A 17,490-nucleotide genomic window follows, 5' to 3' on the forward strand; every position below is an offset into this window, starting at 1 on the left:
GATAACCTAACACAGAGAATTAGGAATCCTTGATCAGCCAAGTGTATATTACTATCAAGTTATTCCATGCATTACAAAGCCAATCGTCATTTCTGAATTTAACTGACCACATACTGAGTATCTTCCACTGCACCACATAATTGCAGATATTCAGCAATGAACAAGAGGTTAAATGTATTCATGAGAGAGTAGCAGTTAACCAATCTCCTGCTGAGTATTACTTCTTTTACTCAAGTGACACTACATCAACTTGAGTACTTATCTAGGTTTCTTAATCTCCACAACACGATGAAAGCAAATTCTTAATAGATGCAATTATCTTACTGTACTATTGCTTTACTAAAAATATTGTGGAACTGGATGTAGACATACGTACCACAATAGGGCATATTGTGATAAAAGAATAAAGCAAGTAGAATGTTTTCTAGCCTTACTGAGATGAAAACAGAGTTGATGCTAAAAATCATCAGTCCAGTGTGACAGCATATAGAAGACTGGAACAAACATAGCGACTGCATCTCACCAGTGAAGTCAGAACAATTTAAATTACTGTTGTATCAGCCCAAGGGAGGGCTTACCAGAAACATTAACAGGTAATGTAAGGTAAAAAAATATCAAAGTCCACATACCCACCTGCTTCCACGGGACAGAAGCAGAGTTTACAATAAGACATCTGATTCCACATGAATGTCCAAGAAAGTCTAACTAAAACCCGAAGGCACAAATACCTAGCAGCATCTGCCAAGGCCAAACTGTGGCAGTAAACACAAAGTTTTAGGTCAGTAAAACTGCATCTGCTTTTAAACCTAGAAACATAGGAGATTAGAGGTAGCAATGCATCATCCAACAGAAAAAGTAGTCTCTGCAGTATGTTCACAAATTGAAAAATGCCTGCAGAAAAATCCTTGCTATACACCTTTGCTTGTTCGGAACTAAGAAAAATCAAAGAGCAGGAACTTCCATTCCCACTAGAGATATCTGGATAAACTACATTGCCCCTCCCTGCTCCAGTGCCTGTAAGTCAGCAGTGTCATTCAACTCAGTTTGAGTCTCTTTGTTTCGAGAGTTATAGCCATCATCAGAACCATGGGAGTACTTCAGCTTGAGGGATGAGATTACTGTTCCCACGCTGTCTGCTTCCATCCTCTGCTACATTACAATCACTTTGCAAGTGCCATAACCATGAGAACATGTTGACATACAGAGAAGAAAACAAAAATGTTACTTCATCAATTTAAAAAACATACCCTATCTAGTTATCCCTTAATATAAGGATACTGCCCCACAGCAAAACATGAGCAGAAAGGAATATACCTCATCAGCTTCCAAGCAAAGTTCACCGTTTTAGGCGAAACTTCACTAGGAAGTCTGAAGACTTGCAGTATTTGCATTTCTGTTAATTGAAACAGCCACAGCAAAAGCCAAGTTTTCTACAACGATAATTACTCTCAAGCAGCATCAGGAAAAAAATTTCTACAATGCTCGGGATCAAGTTTCTTGACAATACAGAGTTTCACTATTAAAGTGCAGATCAGTGGAGCACCTTATCCTCTATAGCATTTTTTTTAATTAATCATCTCATCCTAATTATGCATAGGTACCAAATTCCTAAGACTACTAAGAACAGTCAGGGAGGTTGTAACTGACCCATAAGAACTCCAAATAATGCCCTAACCCACTGCTACCCACTTAGGCAATATAGAGAGCACTTACTTTGAGGTTATCAACACCTCTTACTACACCTTCAGATCCTGAATGCAGACAGAAGTGTAGACAGTGATTTTCCTACACATACAATGGTATTCCCCCATGCCTACTTTATCTCGTTTATTTTAAAGTCAGAGCTGTGAGTGACAGTTTAAAATTTTATCACATAGTTCAAGAGTAGAAATCAGACCATCAACAGATTTGTACATCAGCACACACACTCCTCAAGCAAAGGAGAACCTCCCTGCAACTTGTTATTAAATATTTTCTCATTAAAGGTTAAAAACTACAGATGAATCAGTGTTTGAATTAACATGTTAACTGACTAGACAATGAAACCACAGCAGTTAGTTCTCTTCTGCTTTTTGTGAGGGGACCAGGAGACAGCATTACAGCTAAATTTTCCTAAATCCACCCCTGTGCCAGTCATTTTTCCAGACTCTTCTCTTCCTGCTCTCCATGTCCTTTTTACCCTCTTTATTCCCCTCCTTATTCACCCCTATAAATCCTTTAAGGGGTTGCAGAAGCTTTTGATCTAAGGCCAGAAAAGGCCATCACTATATTCCTGAGTCTTATTCTTTGTTAATCACATATTACAACATTTTATTCAGGCATCCTCTAAAGTCTAACAACAAGCTGAGAAAGCTTGTATTCCCAGAAAGGCATCTAAACTTCGAACACTATAAATGATTACACATCAATTTCTTCTGGTTGTACAGCTCATTGCAAACCCCCATTACTCCCTTGTTTTTGATGTGGCTAATTTTATAAGCGTGAAATTTCGTGGCCTCACTTTTGTAAGACTTTCCACTTTTTCCAGTTTTTTCTTTTTTAGAGATACTGGCAACACAATTCTAGATGACATTTTACAATAACCACCACTAACACCACACAGAGAACTCAAATATCACAGCAGACAACAGGGTTAAGTCCTTATTCAGAGTCACTACTAACACATAGTTAGAAGCTTCAGTTCTAGGGGTGAAGCACTGTATTTAACCTAGATTACTGATCTCGACTGTGCAGATCCTGCAAACCAAATGAAAATCTAAAAGAATAAAGCATGCTTAGCTGACAACACAGGCTAAGAAAGATAATTTCAACAGGCCTAGGGTTTCTGTTATATAGAAGTATAAACTGGTCCTAGTGAGCCTTTTCACTGTTCAGGGAAAGTCTAGAAAACAGAAGCATGGTGTTCGTGCGCAAAATAGGGACGTATTGCTAGCTCCTGCACACATGTGATCTCTACTGGTTTTGTACCATTTATACAACACAGAAGAGGATTATACCTATATTCAGCTCTAATAAAACATGCAAAGTACTTAGAGTAACATCTCCTTTGAGTTCTAGAATATGGTCAAATACATCCTGTCAGCCAGAAGCTAACCAAGGCTGATGGAGGGAGAACTATTTCACCACAAAGTGGGTATGTTTGGAAAATACGTTGGATATGTTTGCAAGACTTTGTAACCTAGGTTAAACAAAAAGAGATTATCATTTTACCTACATTTCCCATTATTCTTTAACTAATGATACTCTGCAGCAGGAGATGTGTTCTCAATTTTGAGAAATCAAAAGCTCTCTATGGGAGGATATTTAACCCCGGCCACCACCACTTCTGTATTTCATCCACCAAGAATGAGCAAGAAAAGCATAAGAATTAATAAAGCCACTAGTTTTAATCAATTTCGGAAAGTAGTCAAACATCTAGAACTCTGCCAAGCAACTGAATCTACAAATATGTTTTAAACCCAGATTTGCAGTGACTATTTTAAAAATAATGATATAGACAAATAGACATATATCTATAATGGTGAAACAGAGCACCCAGTCATCAACTCCTTGCATCAGTTTGTCAGAAAGTATTGCAGTGTCACAGCTGTGGACCAGGTCTACCCCAGCTTTTTGCTGTGTATAAATAAATATTAAGTATAGAGATGGATAGAAGATGGATGTTCGTTTCCCTCTCTCTACTACTAAATTAGAACTAACTACTGAATTAGAACTGCAATTAAGAATTTGATAGAAGGCAAATACAGACAAAGAAAAATGAATACAAATACATATTCACAGTAAGGAGTTATTGAAATGAAATACACAAGGGAGAACGGCTCTCTAGTCTTAAAAGCTAGAAGCAACTGAAGCACAGAAAACCTGCTACAATTACTTGGCAATTTTAGAATTTCATAGGAATAAATACTTTCCATTTTAAAAAGATTCTCAGTGATGAGTCTTAAATGTGTAGTTGGTTTTAAGTCAAACAAGAATATGGCATTCAAACCTATACAATGGCTTAGCATCCAAATAACTTCGTCAGTTCAGACTCAGATCTAGCTAACTATTTTGGGGAGATTTTAGAGGCAGATCCAAGACTAGCTACTCAGGCAATTTCTATTATATCTTCTTCATGTTTCTCAGAAGTGCCATCCTTGTACATGCTCATTAACTTGCAGAGTATTAAATAGCTGCTCACAGACACAACCAACAGTATTAGGCATTGAAGACCTGAATTCCTGGACAGAAAGAGCTAAAATTTAAAGCAACCCAAGTTTCAGATGCAAGTTCCTCTTTCTCTCTAATAACTTAATTTAAAAATAAATTCAGCTATGCCTGATACTCATAAGATAAAACTGCATACAGACAATTAACGATTTGAAAAATTCCCTACAATTCTAAAGTAAAACATTTAAATAAAGGCTTTCTTTAAAAAAATTATGTGGATTATCCAAGCACAATTGATACTGTCATTCACTTATCTAACCAATTAGTGTTTCTAAAGAATGTATTTTATTTGTTTGCAATCATTTATTATCTAAGCTATAATTTTGCAGCTTCTCGGGCAACAAATGGCTGTCTTGCATCTGGGGAATAAAACACAAAAGGGTGTTGGTGTACTGTTTGAATACATGCAATTACTGGTAGTTACATTCTAATTAGCATAATTAGTTTTGAAACAGTTCTCATAATAACTGTCAACATTATGTCAATTTAGCTGAAGTTAATGGCATATTTAACAGACACACTCATTTTCAATATTATACTATTTAAAAGAAAGGAGAAGGCAAAGCCCTTTCTGAAGTAAAACTTCTTTTGATAGACACTGAACAATTCTTATTGTGTTTCCTTTCAGCAATCCATCTTATAAAACAGCATTTTATATAATTATCACCCTCCAGCTTCCGTAAGACCATTCTTACAAATTAATGCTGATAAAGTGGCAATAAAAAGCAAGCATACCAAAGTACAGATGCTTGCAAATTCAGTCTTCTGTTGTTTTGGGGAAGGCAACAATATTTTGGCAGTGGAGGGGGGAAATTAAGAGGTAAATCTTGAAAAAACTAGAGGTATATAGTATGCTAAAAAGTAGCAAATGCTTCTAGTCATACCTAGACAAAACATCCCTTCACTGATTACTAGGAAAGGGCATAAGCCATTCATAAAGACCAGTTTTACCCTTTTTCCAGTTTTCATAAGTTACTAGATACTATTTACAAGTAGTCATAGATGTTCCATTATTAAACCAAGTAAAAATCTAGTCATTTCACTGACATCTTGCAAGTTTCCAGTAAGAAATAGCATGCTTTTCAGAGTCTGCTTTACTTCATGCCATAAATATTCATCTTCCACAACAGAAAGGACCAGCCAACCTATGCTCAGTATTTCCCATAAAGTTGAAGTTACACAACAAGTCTTGACTGAATTTAAAAGCCAAGTGTATTACAATCCGTGTTTCATTTGAGGATCTTGTTTATAGTATATTTTTTTACGTGCATATTTCAAAGAACAAGTTACCATTCAGTAGTCATGAAATACACTGTCTTAAAAAGCTCTCTGGACTGTGAGAAGTCTGTTGGGTTTTTTTACATTTATATAAAACAGAAAAAAAACCCAAAATTAAAGAGTTCATGCCGCGTAAAGTAGTATAGTTTACAGTATAAAGAAGGAAGCTTACAGTATGTGGAAGAAGGGACTGAACACTTGGGAAGATTACAAGAATGCCCTCAGAGTATGCAGGGATAAAACAAGGAAAGCCAAGGCCACCTTGGAATTAAATGTGGCAAGGGATGTCAAGGTCAACAGGAAAGGTTTAAGGACATAAGAGGCAAAAGAAAAACTAGGGAAAATGTGGGCCCGCTGTTGAACGAGACAGGGGCCGTGGTGACAGATGATGCAGAGAAGGCGGAGGTGCTGAATGCCTTCTTTGCTTCTCTCTTCATTGCTCAGGCCAGCCCTCAGGAACCCCAGGCTTTGCGGGTAACAAAGAAAGTCTGGAGGAAGGAAGACTTTCCTTTGGTTGAAGAAGAAGGTTAGAGAACAATTAAGTAAACTGGATACCCACAAGTCCATGGGCCCTGATGGGATGCACCCTTGAGTGCTGAGGCAGCTGGTGGAAGTCATTGTTGGGCTGCTCTCCATCATCTTTGAAAGGTCCTGCAGAACAGGTGAGGTGCCTGAGGACTGGAGGAAAGCCAGTGTCACTCCAGTCTTCACAAAGGGCAAGAAGCCCTTTGACACAGGAAACTGCAGGCTGATCAGCCTCACCTCCATCCCCAGAAAGATGATGGAACAGCTCATTCTGGGAGTCATCTCGAGGCATCTGGAGGAAAAGAAGGTTATCAGAAGTAGTCAACATGGATTCACCAAGGGGAAGTCATGTCTGACTAATCTGATAGCCTTCTACAATGACATGACTGGATGGGTTGATGAGGGGAGGTCACTGGATGTTGTCTACCTTGACTTCAGCAAGGCTTTCGACACTGTCGAAGGAAGTGTGGGTTAGATGAATGGACAGTGGGGTGGATTGAACAGTGGCTGACAGATAGAGCTCAGAGAGTTGCAGTTAGAGACATGGAGTCTAGTTGGTAGTCTGTAACAAGTGGTGTTCCCCAGGGTCCAGTCCTGTTCAATATATTCATCAATGACCTGGATGAAGGGATAGAGCATACCTTCAGCAAGTTTGCTGATAACACAAAACACCTCAGATTCATCCTTCTATTTAGTGTTGAAGACATTCGGTATCTTTTTCTTAATGCTTCTATGTTCACGTTAATACTCTCTCCTGTCTCCCATTATCTGCATGAACACCACTAAATCTGTCTGTCGTGGACAGCTCAACAAGCTCCTGCCAGAAGCAGAAGTGACAAGACTATCACTTAGCTACCTCTGAATTAAGAACACCCAGCAAATCCATTCCCCATACATAACTTTAACCCACTTACATGGTTCTATACAGAAACTGCCTTTTTTTGTTTATAGTCCAACTGCCTATATTACAGGAGCGAATCATGCATAGCTGTTGAATTCAATCTAAAGCAACACTTGCAGCCCATTTTTAACCAATACTCCATAACTCACTTAAAAATCTATAATTTCCCACAGAAAGGATTTACATTTGTGACACAGTAAGTAATCTAGGGAAGTTTTTACAAATTATTGACAGAAAAGGGGAAATGTAAGTTTTTTGTACCCCGTATACAATTCAACTAAACACTAGAATGTATCTTTGAGCTGCGGACTTGTCGTTCTTGTCTATACTGGGACATAATCACCTCTCACAGTCAGGTCCACATCAGCTAGGTATCAACCCCGGTGAGAATGACCAGCCCTAGCAGAGTAACTAATAATGGGGTAATCATTTTTTAGATGAGTGAGATATTAAGTTTAATATAATTTCAACTCAGACTGTGAACAGCTACATGGAAATTCTTCATACAAATCTCTTTTAGGTAAGGTCAAAGCCTTTCCCAAATATAATTAAAAGCTCCCATTACTAGAACATAACAATAGGCCTCCCAAACTCAACTCTGTCAAAGCACAGAACCAAGAGCAAAAAAACAGGAGTAAGGGGAGTGACCCCTAACGTATGGCCCCTTTTAAGCAAAGGCCAGAGTCTTTCAGAAGTCTGACAGCAAAGTATTTGTCAAAGGAGGCTTGAGAAGAGCTCTGCCTATGTGACAATGAAACATTAACCTCCTTAGGAGGCAAGTCTGATCGGCAGTTCCAGATAAGATACAAATACTTCTGAGGAACCTGCATCTCCACCCCGTGCACAGTCTGCTCCAATCGTACCTGCTTTTGCACCAGCATGCAACAAGCTGCAGTCAGGCACAGATAAAAGATAGGGAGAGACAGGAAGGAAGAAGTCTGTGGCAGACAAATATGCCATAAAACTCGATAGGTGATGAATGAAAGGCCCTTAAGAAAGCATGGCTCACTAAATTTTTCATTAGTCTGCTAAGTCTTCCTCTTCCTATAGTTTAAGTATTACACCAAAACAAAAGCATAATGTTGCTATTAGGGTGACACCCAATAGTTGTGCAAACAGAATCAAATAGCAACACAGCACTTGTTAAATTTCATTAATTTAGACCATTGGAAGAAATTTTTTAATTCCCAACTAGAGAAAAGAAGGGAAAAAAATGTACAGTTTTGATGCAATTTAAATTTATTTCTGACCATTCATCTACTTTCCTTTTCATTTTAACTATACATAATCCAAATTCTTCCCTCACAACGAACTATGTTTCTCCTAACAAACTAGAAAACAAAAATACATAGGTTGATACTTAGCTTCCTGGAAAATATTAGGGTTCAAAGCATAGAATTTCCAATAGAATCAAGTGTTTATAATAAGCATGGAGTCCAATAAACCACATCTGCCCCAAAGAGCCACAAACAACTAACACCACCATGAAGCAGAAAACCTGACTACATTTACAAGTGCAGATCTGTTGCACCTGAAGTACTATTTCAGACAGATTCGTGAAGAAACCAGCCATCTACATATCAATATGATATGAAAAACTAGCATGGTAGTATCTGTTCAGCACGGTAGTATCATCTGATCAAACAATGTTTGATCATAACTTCTTTAACCTGAACTTTGTGTAAAAAACAAAACAAAACAAAACAAAACCAAACAAAACAAAAATAATAATAAAAAAAAAAAGCAAGTTTCCCCTCGAAAGTAGACATGGATCAGCAAAGTTTTGGTAACCATCCAAAAGGCAGAAGGCAGGGGGAACATTACTAAAATTTTTCTGCTTTTTCATATAACATGAAATATATGCATTAAACTAATTATTTGAAGAAAAGTATAGGCTAGTGTATAGGATGCTGCATTAAATTTCAACACTTCTTAAGATCTTAATATACAGAAGCACAAAGTAGCATAATGGATGCTTGAAAACAAAAAGCTGAAAGTTCAAGTGTATGAGGCACCTCTTCCCCTTTTTCTTCCCTTATCCCTTTCTCCAAAGGACTTAATTAATATTTCACACACCCATGTTCTCCTGAGGACAGAGTCCTGCAGAATGTGGAAACAAATTCACTGATAGAAAAGAACACTCATGAGAAAGAACAGTTACCTTTACCTACTGTCTTAAAAATCATGCTTTTTTTCTTTTTTTAAGGAAAGAAACCATTTAAATGCAAACAGCTATATTAATGCAACATTCAGCTCAGACTTCATGCAAAATCCAGTAAACCAATTCAGAATTACTGCTACCATAAACATTATTCAGCTGCACTCAATATATTATGTAACATTGTATGCAAGAATGCATTAGGTACTGTAAAAATGCAGCTCAAATAGCAGAGGTTGATCTGGAAATAAACTCTGGTTTGATCCCTACCCCCCCTCCCCAACCAGATGTAGAGATGCAACAGATCTTTTTATATACTCCTAGCTTTGAAAAAAATTACTCACCAAACTAGCAGTAAGTGAAGGTGCCGACTGCCCAAGTGCTTGGTAGTGCATGCGAACAAGATTAGAGGTTTCTGTAGGTTGCCACAGCTGCTGTCCAGTTGCATTGGGAAGCAGATACTTGCCTGCCAAGTTAAGAAAGAGTGTGTTAAAATATTAGATGTTGCAAATGAGGCTATGCAATGGACAGAGTTTACTGTAAGATAATGCTCTTACCATTCTAAAACATTTGTTTATTTCACTTCCCCTGACCAGAGGGGAGTCCATCAAAACAGAATTCCTACTGTTCACTTGCTAGCCCTTCACAAGCTACGCTTCTCTTAGGCAAATTCTTTTTTTTCAATATTTTTACAACTGTACCTTTTTCCTACCTGGAAACACATGCAACAACAGATGCAAACATCCAGAATAGTCGGTCTGAACCACAGAAACCTAAATTCTGAAGGGTAGCCAGAAGGAAAAATAATAAAAATAAAAATATGCTGCTATTTGCCCCTTGAAGGAATAAGGTTCTGAGTCTGAGGTACAAAGTGAGGTTTATTGGAATAAGGCAATTAATATGTGGATAACGATTACACCAGCCTGTAAGTGGGGACTATGCTTCTATTCAAAAATTCCTTATAATCTACCTAATAGGAATCACTCAATTCCCAAAAAAGTATTCTCACCTGGCGTCCCAAGTAAGGGGAGATCCCCAAGGCAGTGGCCAGCCATACCTAAGGAGTGCTGGCATCAGACTCTTGGGGAGCAGCCGACACACCCCTCCTTGGTGGCTGCTGTGCTCACCACCCAGCAGTGTCATTTCACTGTGGCCAGCAAGCTCCAGCCCAGTGCAACAGAAGATCAGACCCCCAATCAAAGCCCTGCCACTCAGTCTGGATTGTCTCCCCATAGGTACTCATTAGGCAGAAAGGATCTCTGGCTCAGGAAGCCCCTGAGCTGTGAACCAGCAGTAGGGAGAATACTCAGGGAATTATACTAAGAGGACAAGCGTGTAACGATACTGTTCGTTTTTGCTTACTTTCAGCCACTGTCAAGAAACAGGACAAGAGGCTATAAACTGGTATTAGCAAATATGTCCACCTTAAGTTCTTAGTTATCTCTGAAACCTACGCAAAAGTGAGACAATCACATTACTAAAGCAACTGACTTCTCTTAGAACACCAACAAGCTGATGCAACGCAACAATTCAAAAAATTATTTTTTTTTCTAAATCCAATATAGGTTCAAAAACACAATGCAAGATTTTGATTGAACAGCTCAAATGAAAACCATCTTCCAAACCACACATCCTAAACATTTGTTTCCTGAAATTACTAATTCCCACCTCATTAATCTTGTCAACTCAGAGAACTGTGGAGTGGGTATGCGCATGACCATTGACACAGGATTTGCACCCTGACAGATGGGCACAGGTTTGCCAGCAAATCAAAGGCCTCAGCTTTATAACCTTATTTTTAATAGCAGATCCACAGAGAGTTGCTGAGTTCTCTGGAAACTGACTGTCTTGGGAGTTAGAGAGTTCCCAAGCAGCAGCACAGGATGGTCTTTTTAATGCTTCCCAATTAGTCTTCAAAATGTGCTATTGTTCTTTGTTACACTGGTAAAGCAGAACTCATAGACATTTTTCACCCAATTTGCTAACAGCTTGCCCGAGACTAGAATAAAAATGTACAACAAAGCTGTGGTTTCTTGCCCAATTATCCAGGATAACATTTTCCAGAACTGGAAAAACTGAATTAATTTTCCATCTGCTGTCCTTCCCTGTTTCTATCAAATTCTGATTACCTTTTTACATAGACTCCCACCATCCTCAACTAAAAGAATGCCATAAAAAGCTTAAGGCACTGATTGCAACATCCGCATCTTTGATATTCCATTGATGTCAATCATGAAATATGCCAGTGACATATGCAGTTAGTTACAACTTATATCTATCACCTCAAAAGATTAATTCCTTCTCATCCAGGCAGGAAAGAGAGAATTAAAAAGTGAGTGGAAAAAACTAAATTATGCATACCTTGCATTTAAACAGGTATGTTTTCTTTCTTAAATGCTTTCCACATCAAAAGAGGTCTATACATTTTTTTTCACTTGCTTTTTAACTCCGCTGCTGAGAGTCAATAGTAAGATGAGGTTCTCAGGGTGAAACCAGACATTTCCTAGGTGCTGGGTACCCAATTACAAAAATCTCTGAAGCTAGAATGCAGACTACAAACACCATAATGAAACTCTATAAGAAGTCTCCTAAAATTCCAGCAAAGTCAAGACAGCTCCAAATGAGGTATCATATCACAGATTGGCAACACCTATTTTGTGAAGTAGACATACATTACACGAATCCGTTGTAGAAACTCTGTACTGACCCACTCTAGAAGCCACTAGGAAAATTATGTTAGACAATTTGCAGCTTGATCATTGTACCATACTCTTCATGCATTTTGTCACCATAGGAATCAATACTTGAAAAGCAATAGTTTTCCTCCGATCTTTAGAACAAAGGAGAATACAAGCAAGAAAGAGATCTGTTTTAATAAAGCTTGTTCTAAAACTGGGGAAGCACATCACTCTTTGGTTAACTTTCTCATAGGGGTTTGAAACTAGTCTCGAAATCCCTTGTCAGACGCTAGGCCTTTCCCAGACTTCACTAACTTTCATTTCATGTGAATACCACTGAGCTTCCCAGGAAAAAAAAGTGGAAGGCAATAATTTTATTTTGTCCACAAATTAATCTAGTTTTGTTTTAAGTTTGGATCCCAAACAAAAAGGTTTGAATAACAAGTCAATGAAGTCCAGGAGGAGAAAGGCATATAAGACATAAGTGCTATTATTAAAGCTTGTATTTGCTTTTTGCTTTAAATGGGAGCCAGACCCAAAACATGGAGAGCTAACATTGTGATACCTGTTCATGTCAGTCACTCAGCAGAGTAGAGCACTCTGTACCTTATGGTGTGCGGGGCTATGCTGACACAAACATCTCTAATAGCCACCTTTATTCTTTATCCTTTACAGGCATCTATATTTTACTCAGTTTTTATCTTGCTCAAACATCTGAAAGAAAGTTTAAGATATTTTGGTACAGAGGCTAGAGGTGAGGCATTCCTACTCTTTACACCAAACTACAATGCACGATCACAGCCCAGAAAGCCAACCATATCCTGGGCTGCATCAGGTGTGGCCAGCACATCAGTGGAGGTGATTCTGCCCCTCTGCTCTGATGACACCCCACCCCGAGTACAGTGTCCGTCTCTGGGGCCCCCAACACAGGAAAGACGTGAACCTGTTGGAGTGGGTCCAACGGAGGGCCACGAAGATTATCAGAAGACTGGAGCACCTCTCCTATGAGGAAAGGCTGAGAGAGTTGGGGTTGTTCAGCCTGGAGAAGAGAAGGGTCTGGGGAGACCTTATTGCGGACTTCCAGTACCTAAAGGGGACCTACAGGAGAGCTGGGCAGGGACTTTTTACAAGGGCATGTAGTGATAGGACGAGAGGGAACGGCTTCAAACTGGCAGAAGGTAGATTTAGATTCAATATTAGGAAGAAATTTTTCACTTTGAGGGTTGTAAGGCACTGGAACAGGTTTCCCAGACAAGTTGTGGGTGCCCCATCCCTGGAAGTGTTCAAGGCCAGGCTGGATGGGGCTTTGAGCAACCTGGTCTAGTGGGAGGTGTCCCTGCCTATGGCAGGGGGGTTGAAACGTGATGATATTCAAGGTCCCTTCCAACCTAAACCATTCTATGATTCTATGAACAACAAAATCTTTCTTCAACTGTAAGATTGTGCCTGACTGGCAAGAAAGCAGAGTAGATTAACTCAGCATCAGAGCCAGTGTCTGCACTGTAAGAATTCACTTAATATTCCATTATTTCTTTTGCAAGATTAACCTCTAGAGATATTTAAAATAGCGTTGGAGGCCCTGTGGAGTAGCTAATTTAGCAGTCGACACGATCAAAATGGCCAATAAAACGTGAGCATGTGAGATGCTGGAGTAATCTCTCCTCCCATCCTTACCCCAAACAGTAGCCTTGAGGGCACCACAGATTTCACAACATAGTGAAATTAAGACAAGCATAGCAGACTGTCTACAACTCCAGTTCTTCTTTTCATAGTGCATCCATGTATGCTTTTGAACATCATAATGGCATATAATAAATATACTTTCTATACAAGCAAAAATAGCCATCGCTTATGCAAAAAGATGGTAACAGATAAATCTCTTCTCTGCAAATAACAATAACCTATATGCAGAGAGGTACTACCACAAGATTAGCAGTCACCAAAAGACTGCCAACTGCAACAAAATATCTGGAAAATAGCAACTGTATTTTTAATACTGTGCTTCTTAAAATAAGAAAAGTTGGACATACTTCAGAGGAATGCAATGAGGCTTTTTCATTTCCAAAAGCAAATGGAACATCAACATCTTAGAGAAAAAAAATCTTCCAAAACTCAGTCCACTTTCTTTGAGGAATTAGGGTGCCACTGCATTAAAGCACCACACAGCAGACAAACCCTGCCCACAGTGAGTTAGTCAGCAACTCTCCCTGGATTTCTTTATTTAAAAAAAAAAGTCAATAATCCCCTCAGACTATCCACTCTTCTGTTTTCCTGCTGGTATAGTACTCCCACACTTTCTCCTGCTACAGTTTTATTCATAATTGTATGCATTTTCCCCCCTTCTATATTTTCTTTAATAACCCCTTGAATTTACACATAGCCACACTTTTCCTCACTGTTGAGTGATTTAAATATCAGTATTATACATAAAATTTGAGCTGAAATGCATTATAGATTTTCACACTGCATTCATTTCTGCCTTCAAGTTTAATGTTCCAAGCAGCTACTTTCCTTTTTGAGTGAACTGACTCAGGAGGGTCAGAGAAGAAGACTTCATCTCAACTCCACCTCATCCCTTCCATCTTAATTCAGCATTTTGGCCCACACACAGCACATAAACACTGCCAGCACTCAGGGTAATGTCCATCTAACAACAGACCATTGCCACACTGGTAGTAATTTTCTTATTACTTTCATCAGCTATTGATACAGATGAGTCATCTACTGATACAGGTCCCCTGCTGCTGTCCTATTTAACTTCAAGATGGCCTTCGACTTCCTCCCATGCCTTCTGCAGAGGCTTTGCTGGCATCTCCACTACCCTTCCTGCACCTGAAACTATCAAGACAGCCTAAAGTCACAACACTGTTTGTAACCAATGGCATCTCTTCCCACATCTGAATGCAATCCTCGTTAGTCCAGCACATTTATCAAAATGCATTTTGATGAAAGGTGACTTAAGTTGATTATGTAATGGTAATAACTTAGCATTATTTAATGGTATTACATAATCATTTGTGAACACAGGGAATACATCACTAGAGCTCAGTGTCATCTTCCCCTTGAACTTGCCTCTCATATGTCTAGCTTCCTCTATAATATATATTTGTAGAAAGTCCAAAAGGAATCTTTACTTCTTCCTTCTATTGCATCCAGTGTGTGCATACTTGTATGCGTTACTACGTAAGACTCAAAGAGACTAAAAGACCATGTATACTTCCTCATTTGAAGTCATTCACATCTGTTTCACACAAAGGTAAATCCCTGGAGGTGTTTAAGGCCAGGCTGGATGTGGCCTTGGGCAGCCTGGTCTAGTGGGAGGTGTCCCTGCCTATGGCAGGGGGGTTGGAACTCGATGATCTTCAAGGTCCCTTCCAATCTAAACCATTCTGCGATTCTGTGATTCTGTGAAAGATCAGTCACAGAAGGTGGGCTTTGCTTTATTCTAATTAGAAAAATCTTTCCTACTGTTAAAGTATTACTCTCCTTCCTCGCTACTTCTCAAATCCATATCCCAATGGGATGGCTGAGACTTACTAAATGCGCTTAAACCTAATACCTATAAATCTTCCATTTTCAGTTCTAATTTAGAAATTACTTGTATTAAATCTTCAGCAGTCTGATGTTTTAACTATTGCATGTGATGGAGAAAACCTGGCATCCAAATAATTTTTTGCCTTTACAAAAGTACCTAGGACAGTGTAAATTGCACTGCTGGAAAGTCTGTCTTGTAATTAATCAAAATGCAAAGATAAATACAGAGCAAGCATCTTAAAAGTTTTTGATGGAAATAGTTTTTAATGAATATATTAAAAGCAGTTCTCCATTACACAACTGTAATTGGAAGACAGGTATGTACATTGCTAAAATGGAAGCGTCTGGATTTGGGCTGACGGTAACTATGGACACAATTAGTACAAAGCAGAAGCTCTGCATATTACAATGTACCACAGGCTGAACTAAAGCAAGCATCTATGCATTTGTGTTAACTGCTGTGAAATAGCAGCCTTCAAAATAGCCCCTAGGCATCCTGACATCATTAAGTCAAGGGCCAGGAAATACTTATTTCACTTAATTTTTTTGATAAATCAATTATACATATTTATAACATAAGTACAGATTATTTAAAAACTATTCAGAAAGCTAGATTCTTCTTCCTCGCTACTCTGAAGTAAAAGAAGTTCTTATCTCAAGAACCAAATTCTGTGTTCAAGTCAGGCTCGCCAAGCACAGCTTCACGTGGGTTGCTCAGTCCACACCTGTCTTTGGGGAGCCTTATGAGCATGACCTACCTCACAGCAACAGGAACAAGCCATGGTGGGCAAACCTGGACCCTACTGCAGATTACTCTGGGTCATAGAAATGCGCTGAAAGGAAAACACAGTTGGGTACTTCTCCCTCTTCCTATTCCATCTGCTTTTCTCCCCAAAACCAGACAGAACAGTTCAGTGACAGGTCTCACTGCGAATGGAGGAAGACTGAAGCCACCCTGCTGCCAGCTAGCCTCCCCAGCAGCAGCGGTAGCCCCAGCACGTCGCAGAGCAGCCACAGCCACACACAAGCAGTATGGGCAGTGGGAGCAGTGGGAAGCGGAAACCAAAGCTGGGGGTAACACACCATCACTTTCGCTCCCACAGATACGTGAACCCTCTCTACAACTTCAGAAACCTGCCAGGTGAAAGGCAAAGAGACTCCCACATTTTATCACAAGGTTTGAGCACTCTGCTTTATTGCTCCAAATTTGACGGTTACAGACAGCCCAGCTGTAGGAAATGATGCGGAAGCAGTAAATTTTAGGGTCTAGTCTCACATCAGGGGGGTGCTGTGGAATCAAAGCCCTTAATTCCCATTAGCAGTAATTGGAAAGTAAAAGAATAGTGGATGGATTTAAAGCCATCATTAGGAAACTTTTCAATATTTTGCCTATTATTTTACTGTAGCTGCATCAACAAACTTTACTTAAATTTTAAATGACTGCCAGGAGGCAAAAAAGTTACCATTTTATTCATGCCTCATTTATTGCCCACAACTTAAGAAAATTAGCATGTTTTGCATATTATTCAGCTGCACTTGGTTGAAGTTAATGCACAATGCCAATTTCGCAGTCTGATGCAAGAGGTGAAATTTTTCTTTCAACCAATCTGTCCACTAAACATAACATTAATTCAGTTAAGCCTATAATGACAACTGACTCAATGATAATTTCTTTTGTTACCATACAAGAAGCCCTTGTAAAAAATCCTATTACACTCATTATAGATTTTTCACTTTTTGATGCACTACAAAATCTCTTTAAAATGCTCCACCTTGGTTTCACTTTCTAAAATTAGATGAAGAAGTGGGATCTGATCATGCATGAAATAAACATGGCTGACCAAATGCAAAATTTTGGGCTGAGACGACAATCTTAAAAAAAACCAATAGATCTGTCTTAAAATATCATAAATACTGGCAGAACTGGAAATGGAAAAGGACGTATCCAGTTTTAGACCAGAAACTAGTAGGATGCTGGTTTAAAACAGTATCCAAAATATATATATATATATATTAAAAAAAATAATAATCAAGCCTCCATTAACTACAAAGGGATTCAGAATAAAGACTGTTAACTCAATTACCGAGACTGATTTGTCACATACAGTTAGCTTTCCTCACAGAAATCAGTATCATTTCCATGCTCGGAACAAATTTCTCTCACTGAAAGACACTTAAAAGACAATACAGAATTTTGCTTATAAGGA

The 17,490-nt window shown here is 38.8% G+C and overlaps 1 protein-coding gene across 1 annotated transcript in view; it reads right to left on the bottom strand.

The window, feature by feature from the left end:
• Positions 1-17,490, bottom strand: part of MAST4 (microtubule associated serine/threonine kinase family member 4) — a gene marked incomplete at its 5' end in the record, with an annotated part of 235,002 nt that overhangs the window by 208,620 nt on the left and 8,892 nt on the right. The window contains one exon of the mRNA XM_082497946.1: positions 9,416-9,537. Coding sequence (XP_082354072.1) covers positions 9,416-9,537 — 122 coding nt within the window. The remainder of the gene's footprint in view (positions 1-9,415; positions 9,538-17,490) is intronic.

This window comes from Vanellus vanellus (genome assembly GCF_965231255.1).
Source record: "Vanellus vanellus genome assembly, chromosome: Z".
Lineage (NCBI taxonomy): Eukaryota > Metazoa > Chordata > Aves > Charadriiformes > Charadriidae > Vanellus > Vanellus vanellus.